Source organism: Odontesthes bonariensis, chromosome 20 (assembly GCF_027942865.1).
Source record: "Odontesthes bonariensis isolate fOdoBon6 chromosome 20, fOdoBon6.hap1, whole genome shotgun sequence".
In the NCBI taxonomy this organism is placed as follows: domain Eukaryota; kingdom Metazoa; phylum Chordata; class Actinopteri; order Atheriniformes; family Atherinopsidae; genus Odontesthes; species Odontesthes bonariensis.
In genome coordinates, this window is record NC_134525.1 from 9080578 (window position 1) to 9089195 (window position 8618).

Consider the following 8618-nt stretch of genomic DNA (forward strand, 5'->3'; position numbering starts at 1 on the left):
ACGGTAGACGTTCTACCTCTGAAGAGAACGATAACATGCTTAAAACCTGCTGTTTGCGTAAGATAATCATTTCTCAGAGTTATCTTCATCGTCCACAAAGGAAAAAGTTTGGGCAGGAAGACACACACGGACACGTATGACCGGCTGTACTCACACAGCACCAGGAAGAAGAAATTAGATCAATCCTTAACAGATACCAGAGAACTTTCCAGTGATTCAATGCGTCCGTTTAACATTTTAATAGAAAAACTATTCATGTTTTTTTTGGGTGTTGGGGCCCAAATCAAACTGTATTTTGTCATTAACTGTGAATATTAACCAACTTTAATGAGTAATCAGTGCAGAAATCCTCATAATTCCAAAGATATCGGAGGCTTTTTGTGAAATCAGTTAAACAACTGAGGGGCTTTGCACAATCTGGGTGTAAAGGTCTTCTGGAGGTCTCCACCGCGCCATCATCTGGGAGAGCACACCTGAGTAACCCAGGATGCATCACAGGCCGATTTATTTTTGCTGGTTCCCTCCAATGTTTAAACATCCACCCAAACAGAACTTCTGGTTCCGTTCCCTGAAGTCAAATACGAAGCGTCTGAACACACACACACAATCAAATAGTATAAGAGTTTATTGTTAGAAAAATTCAAGTACAGAAAGATCCATGCAGTCAGACGTCTCAAAAATTAAACTTTAATAAATGTTAAAAGTTTTTAATAGAAATGGAGAGAAAGTTCTTTAAAACTTCTTTACATGTAATATTCTCTTTAATATAACGTTTACTGGAAATACTGAGTATGAAAAACACACTTTGCATACATACAAACAGAAGAAGCCTTGGAAGAACATGTAAACCACAGCGCGCGCGTACGTTGAGACAATCATTTCCTGGCAGGTAGTGTTTGTGCCGTGTCGGTTAGTAAAGTAACCCAACGGACAGTTAAGGCTTTCATCTCAAATTAGACCGCCTTATTCCCATGTTATGGAGAGCATGCGGCAGCTCAGCTCCCACAACTTCTGCGCCAGGTCGTCGTCTTTTCCAGCCGCTGAGCAGCTGGCAGGAGCGCAGTCACTGGAACAAAAGATGTGAGATAAGCACCTTTAAAAATCTGTAACTGTAGGCTTCTGTGCATTGATTTAATGTGAAGGATATACAGAAAAAAAAACCCATCCAAGAGGCTTTACTCATGGCTGCCTGAAGTCTGCACGTCATACGAGTACCTGTAGTATCCGCCACTCTCTTTGTCCAGCGAGGGCTCCACAGCACAGTAAATTGTAGTCTGAGCCCCCTGCAGAGAATCTTTGGTAAAGGGACTGACTATCTTCATGATGAACTGCTCAGGGAGGCTCAGATGACGCCACAAGTCCGTCTGAACAACTCCAGGATGGAGAGAGTAAGCGGTCACACCCGTGCCTGCACAAACACACACATCAGTGAAGAGCGATGCCGTGCAGTGACAAGACAAGTGAGGGCGCTCAATGTTGCATCACGTTTGCAATTTCCAGCTCAAACTGAACAAAATGGCGGGCCTAAAAGTTGCTGCAACTGCACAGGTGAGGGTGTAAAACATACCTTCTAGTTTCTTGGCCAGTGAGTTGGTGAAGAGCACATTTGCAAGCTTGCTCTGGGCGTAGGCTTTGCTCTTGTTGTAGGACTTCTCGCTGTTGATGTCCTCCAGATTGATGGAGCCCCAGGCGTGAGCCACGGAGGAGACATTGATAATCCTGGCCGGAGCAGATCTTTTTATCAGGTCGATTAACAAATGTGTCAACAGGAAATGACCTGAAGAAGAAGAAGAAGAAGAAAAGACTTTCAAATTCAACTCTTGTTTAGGAACAGGGATATCTGACATTGGAAATTTGGTGGCAAACCCAACATGAAGCGTCTTGTTCAGCCGGCATATGCAGCCAGAACAGCTTCGATGCTCTTTGACATTGATTATATAAGTCTGTGGAACTCTAATGTAGCGACTGAACGCCATTCTGCCAGCAGACATTCCCTCATTGGATGTTGTGAGCAGGTCAGTTCAGAATCCCCCATAGATGTTCCCCCTGTATATGACTCACACCATTTTCACCCTCATCCACTCATTTATTGCCCCTTTATGCCCCATGGACAGGGTGTGGTCTAAAAAAACTTCAACATGCATGGAAAAAAGGTCATGATGACAGCACGATAAACTATACTCCATCAAACTTGAGGACTATTTGTATCATCAGATATCAGCACATCAACTTCTGATGATGAACAACAATCAATGCTGAACAGTCAAAGAATGTTACTAACAAAATAATCGAGCATCAAAAAGCCTTTAAGTGAGTTTAAAGCTTATTTCAGTCACTAGTTTTTTTTTTTTTTTTTTAAACTAGTTTTAACTGACTGCTTGGGATGGGAATTGATAAGATTTTTACGATTCCAATTCCATTTTCGATTCTGCTTAACAATTCGGTTCTTTGTCGGTTCCCTTATCGATCCTCATTTGGAGAAAAAGGACAACAAACCGGTCGATTAGCATCAACTTTGGAAGTAAAACGAGTCATGACCTTACACACCCAACGACGGTGAGGTCCACATTGGTCTATCATGGCCTGGGTAATTTAACTCTTCCCTGCTCTGGTGAAAGGAGAAGCTGGAGGTAGACGTGAACTGGGGGTAGTACCACCAGCCTCTGGCTCTGAGCCAGTCAGACTCTGTCTCTCATGATTTCATCTAAATGTAATGCCTGAGAAGGCATTCATTTAACCTTAACCGTTACTAATAGCAGGTTTTACAATGAGGCAAATGGCGCTAACATGATAGGCAGTGTTTGTTAGTTAGTTACCTGCAGTGTTAGCCGAGGACATGCTAACGTTACTAACGTTGCTGGGTTCAGATTCACCAACGTTAGTCCGGAGCAGATCGAAAACGCAACATTCATTCATAGTTATTGCGTGTTGGTAGTATTTCCTCCCTTTGGTGAAATATTCACTTTGCAAGTTGCCCTGTTGTCGTCTTTTTTAGGGATGTGTAACCAAACTTTCGAGCGTTTGTACCGCTTGGTCGCCATGTTTGCTGCTGGCTGCACTGGACTCGCCACGCAACGTTGCGTGGTGACGTCATTCGTACCCACTGGAATCAATAAGGGAATCGTTTGCAAAATAGCCAAACGATTCCAAGGAATTGAAACACTGGGAACCGGTTCTCAACAAGAACCGGTTTTCGATTCGCATCCCTACTGACTGCTGACCTTCACACAGTCATATGATTATCAAGCTTCTTCTGGAGAAGGAAAGACACCATCGTTTATCCTCTTATTGTGATGGCCCAAGTTTACAAAACGTGTCAGATTTATCTTTATATAATAAACTGTAAAGCTTGAATTATTCCATCTCAGCAACAGTCCTGAAATTAGCCCCAACCAGGCCAAACTTGACCATATCTGCATGTCAGTACTGTTTTTTGGGTGATGAGATGATGGTATCATTGTGCATCCCCAGTAATAAGCAGGTTCATCCCAAAAAAAACCTCTTTTTAAAAAAAAAAAAAATAATAAAATAAAAAAAAATTTAGAATATGCTTTGACTTTACAGATTTGCAGTGAACTAACTTAATCAGAATTAGAACCAGTGGCACCAACTCAAACACAAAGAAAGGCTCATTGTTGCGCCCCCGGAGGACATTTAGACACATCTCCCAGTCAGAGTCGGGGCCGACAAAAGGTTAGCACAAGCAGCAAAGCTTTGAGCAAACACATTCCACCCATGCTCACAGCCCAACGTCATAGAGAAGCCAAACAACCAGAAACCAAAGGGAAGCACTGATTACTACTTGTTGCAGGAGTGACAATTCAGGTGTCAAGCGAGAGCAGGAACTGGAAAAACGAGAGGCCACGCCGGCGAGGCTCGGAGAGAGCGTGCGATTGGTTCTGTTTACCCATGTGATTGACTCCGATCTGCATCTCAAAGCCGTCGGCCGTTTTCCCGAAGGGACAAACCATCACACCGGCGTTGTTAATGAGGATGTTGAGTTTGGGCTCATCTGTAGAAAAAAAAAAAAAAAAAAAAAAAAAGCACAAAAAAAGGAGGTAAAACACTCGAGCTTTGAGGCAGCTTCCCCCGTTCAGTGTGCTGAGGAACAAATGATCAAACCTCTGTTGATGGCTTCAGCAAACTCTCTGATTGATTTGCTGTCGGACAAGTCGAGCTTCATGCAAAGGACGTTGTTGCTGCCGGAGCTTTCCATGATTTCTTTGACGGCCGCCTGTGCTTTCTCCATGTCCCGGCATGCTATGATAACCTTTGCCCCTAAAGAGTAAAAACAAACAGAAGCAACTTAAACAAGCATAATCAGTGTCCTTCAGCAGATTAAACGCATGCATGTCGAGACATTCAGCAGATATAAAATCAGCGTGCAGGTCCATGAATAAATAAATAGCGCCCTCTCCTGACAGAAAGTGGACATTACTTTATGATTACAAAACCTGACAAAATACCACGGAAATTACAAGCTATAGTACGATCTGTTATGTTGTTCTTCAGCATTTTAGCAATGTTGATCTTAATCTGGAGATTTTACTGCAGTAAAGTGCCTGAAGGAGCTTAACAAAAGTCAAAATAACTTGGATTTATGGAGCCACAGTTCTTCTTTGGTACGGAGGAGATTACATTGCCTATATAATCTAACACAGAGGTCTTCAACAGGGGGTCCGCGGAGGTACTGCAGGGGGGGGTCGCGAAATCTTTGGTTGATTAGAAGATTAAAAAAAAAAAACTTTTTTTTTTTTTTTCAAACAGTTTTTTCTCACAAATTGTGTGCAAACGTGTGCCATCTGAGAATTCATTGTCCCATCTACATGCATGTTTTAAGTTCAAATCTGTGGATTATTTGAAAAGCTCAGTGTTGTATGCAAGATGTTTGTTTATAAATGGCAGTGGCACGGCCACCCTGTACCTTGCACATGTTTGAAATGAAAACATGAATATATTAACCAGTGTATTATTTGAATAGCTTAGTATTGAATGTACAATAACAGAGTAGCTATGTTTACACACGGCACTAGGCCCCGTTAAATATAAAACACAATTGTATGGCATATAAATAGTAGGGGGGTCCCTGCTCCAACTCTCCATCAGTTTGGGGGTCCCTGGCCTGAAAAACGTTGAAGACCCCTGATCTAACAGATAATGCAAAACTCCTTCCTTTCATATGTTTTCTCTCTTAAGTAAAGGTTCATTTTCTCTACTTTAACAGGGGTTGTTCCAAACAGGTCTGAGCTAACCAGACCTGATTTGCGTCTTTTGTTGATAGGGAGCAAAGGTCACGGTGTTTACACCAAACTGTGTTCAGTGAGGATGCTTTCACGCAGGAAAAGTCTGGCACATGTGGCTTGGAGGTGGTGGTCTAAGGTGAATATCCAGTGTACTCGTCTGTTGTATTAAAAGTCAGGACACGCACTGCTGCCGAGTATCTGATGTAAACCGAGCGCTTACTGTTGTGAAAGACTTTTAGGAATTTATATTTCATAAAATGTCAGAGGGGATTTCTAACAATGGATGCTTTCTTTCGAGGCAAACCTTCAAAATGTTTCGTTCCAGAACTGAAGGCCAAGCGCACAAGATAGGCTTCATAAAAGAGTTCACACCAGAAATAAGACTTTGCGTGTACACGTCGCAGGCTTTTAACAGTCCAGCTTCTCATTCAGTTTGGTCGCGTTGACATCATCTGCAGCTGAACTAAGTTGTGGGTTTGTATCCTCGCTGATGGAAAGTTAAAAAAAAAAGGCACAGGCCCCATCTGATCCAAGAGCGAGGATTTAATGTAAGATGTAAGTCCTGCCTTACAATTACAGATAGAAGTAGTGCCAGCTACAGCAGGAACTGGCGAGTTTAACAGAAAAAGGAATAGATAACACTAGAAGAAGTTACAGAGAGACCAGGATGGATGAAATTAGCTGTAAATAAAGTGGCGCTTTAAATTTGTTTCACCAACTTCTTTGTACTGATGGAACAAAACAAAACAAAACAAAAGAAAGCACTAAATATCAGAAAATCCCTGTAAAAAAGGCTTTAATTTACAATAAAGTTTACATGTTGTTGGTCTTTTGTGAATAACACATTGTGCATACGTGTACTTTTCACACATTTTGGCTTTTAAAGTCTTCCAAACTGGTTAAAAACACAGATATTGTTTGCAACAGGTGATTTTTGGGAAATGATGAACCCAGATTGAATTGGCAGGAACATGTCAAACAAAGTGTACCTCCAAAGATTTGACGGCTCAATTTACAGTTTTACACCTCTTATTTGTCCTAAAAGTAAACCAACAAAGAACAAGAAGTAAACCAACACTTGGATTTCAGTTACATCTACCTCTCTTTGCCAGGTCGATGGCTGTTTCTTTGCCAATACCAGTGTTGGCCCCCGTGATGAGCGCAGTTTTGCCATCGAGCGTTTCGTCAGAGGTCCAGGCAGCCCGGAAGAGATTTCTAAAAACATTGAGAAACCTCAGATGATGTCTCAATCAACAAAACGGGCGTGACACGACAAAACAGACTAACAACACACACGATAGTTTATATTTCGACCCATCTGCGATAAGAGAAACAATGGTCAACGATCATTTATCGAATAGTTTACTGGTTACTAAGGTGTTAAACGAGCAAAAAAAGTAGTCCGTGTTTTTCAATAAAACAAATCAAAATGGCTAAATATACCAAATATGCTCCAATAAAAGTTGAATTATCACAAATATAAAAGTTTGCTTACCTTAGATACTGCATATCACCTTAACACAACAGGTTAGACTGTTTTGAAACGCCAAAAACCCGAAAAACCTGACACACTCCTCAGCTTCGAGGATGAGGATTGAAAAGTGGCAAAGCGGAACTTGTCTTGCATTAACCCGATTTCCAGCCAATCGGATTCGAGCTGGTTGGCTTTGGACAAAGATGATTGGTTACTGTACAAGTTTGGGTCCACCCTTTGCGGTTGGCGTACTCGATTGTGATTGGAGGATGTGCCTTGTGGGTGGAGACTCCGTTAGTCATAAACTAGGCATGGTCTGGTGGAAATATGCTTTGTTTTTGGATTGTGTAATAACGATATTAATCTCAATCTCAATCTCATTAGTGCAGTAAAGGGGCTGATATGCACAATGCAAGCAACCATGACAAAGCAAATTTTGATTATGACCATGACAACTCAGTTAACACACAGACAACAAATTATCAACCTCTGCTGACAAAAATTAGTAGAAATGTTGGACTATAGCTTGAAACTTTCTGATGGACAGCTGCCATTTGTCTTGTTGATGACTGGTAGACTCGTACAAAACTGCAGCTTTTAATTAATATTATCATGATAATTAATTGATATAACTGATAGGTCTATTTTGCCCAAAAATAGAATACCCCTTGTCATAAATAGATTAAAATCCTCATTAATGTCATAGTCTCTTTTCACAAATCAAGACATATGCCAGGTCTGTTATTGTTGTCCAAATTTATTTCTTCTTTTAAAAACCATCTCACCCCTGTAGGGCAAATATAATAAAAGTTGGTTATTTTCAGAATAGAAAGAAAAAAATTGACCCGAGGGTAATAAGGATATACTGTGAGTAGTCAATATGATGAGGGAGTGGGTTATGCACCACTCTCCTCTAATCAACTAACTAATCAAGTTAGTTGATTAGGAGGGGGGCTGCAGCTACGGCGGTTGGGGGAAATAAATAAATGATGAGTGTATAAATGAATGAATGGTTAATTTCAGAATAGAAAAAGGTTTGTTTAGGAAATAAGTTGCTAACATTTGACAACTTCAGAGATTTTCTACCAGTAATGTGACGCTGTGTTACTGATCTGGTAAAAAAGTCTTGGGAAACCTCTTCTGAGTTTGGGGTCGATTCATATAGGGAGGCTGTGAACAGGGTTTCAAGAGAATGCTCCATTGTTTTACCACATGACCATCAAGCATGAATGATGTGTAGCTAATTTTAGGAGGGGTGGGAGTAAGGCTGGAGAGAAAGAAACAATCTATGTTAATGGCATGCGCGTGTCCATCTCTGCGTTGAGCCTCATACTTTGTTACTTTGCTTCTAAAAGATTTATTTCTCTTCAGTTGAACAGTGGAAAGAACATTTTCAGGAACTATCTGTCTTATCCTTGTAACTTACTAAACATCTAACTAGCTACATTCAATATGATCTGCTGTATCCATTGCAACTCGTACTTTGCTACTTTGCTTCTAAAAGATTTATTTCTCTTCAGTTGAACAGTGGAAAGAACATTTTCAGGAACTATCTGTCTTATCCTTGTAACTTACTAAACATCTAACTAGCTACATTCAATATGATCTGCTGTATCCATTGCAACTCGTACTTTGCTACTTTGCTTCTAAAATATTTATTTCTCTTCAGTTGAACAGTGGAAAGAACATTTTCAGGAACTCTCATCCTTGTAACTTACTAAACATCTAATTAGCTATATTCAATATGATCTGCTGTATCGAATGCAATTTATTATTAATAAAGGTAATCACATAGGAGTCTGCATACCTATTAACTAGCCCAGAGTGAATAAAAGTTTTAAAAAATTAAAATCCTCTTCTGATGGCATTGAGGGTAGACAAAGCATACGATTCATATAGTG

At 40.6% G+C, this 8618-nt stretch overlaps 1 protein-coding gene across 1 annotated transcript; it reads right to left on the minus strand.

The window, feature by feature from the left end:
- Window positions 1–611: 611 nt before the first annotated feature.
- Window positions 612–6847, minus strand: rdh12l (retinol dehydrogenase 12, like). Its single transcript, XM_075452466.1, has 7 exons — window positions 6739–6847; window positions 6343–6458; window positions 4123–4278; window positions 3908–4012; window positions 1568–1777; window positions 1216–1408; window positions 612–1066 (listed from the first exon to the last, which is right to left on the minus strand). Exons 1-7 carry the CDS (start codon window positions 6750–6752, stop codon window positions 964–966), a joined length of 897 nt encoding a protein of 298 aa, XP_075308581.1. The 5' UTR covers window positions 6753–6847; the 3' UTR covers window positions 612–963.
- Between the last annotated feature and the right edge of the window lie 1771 nt (window positions 6848–8618).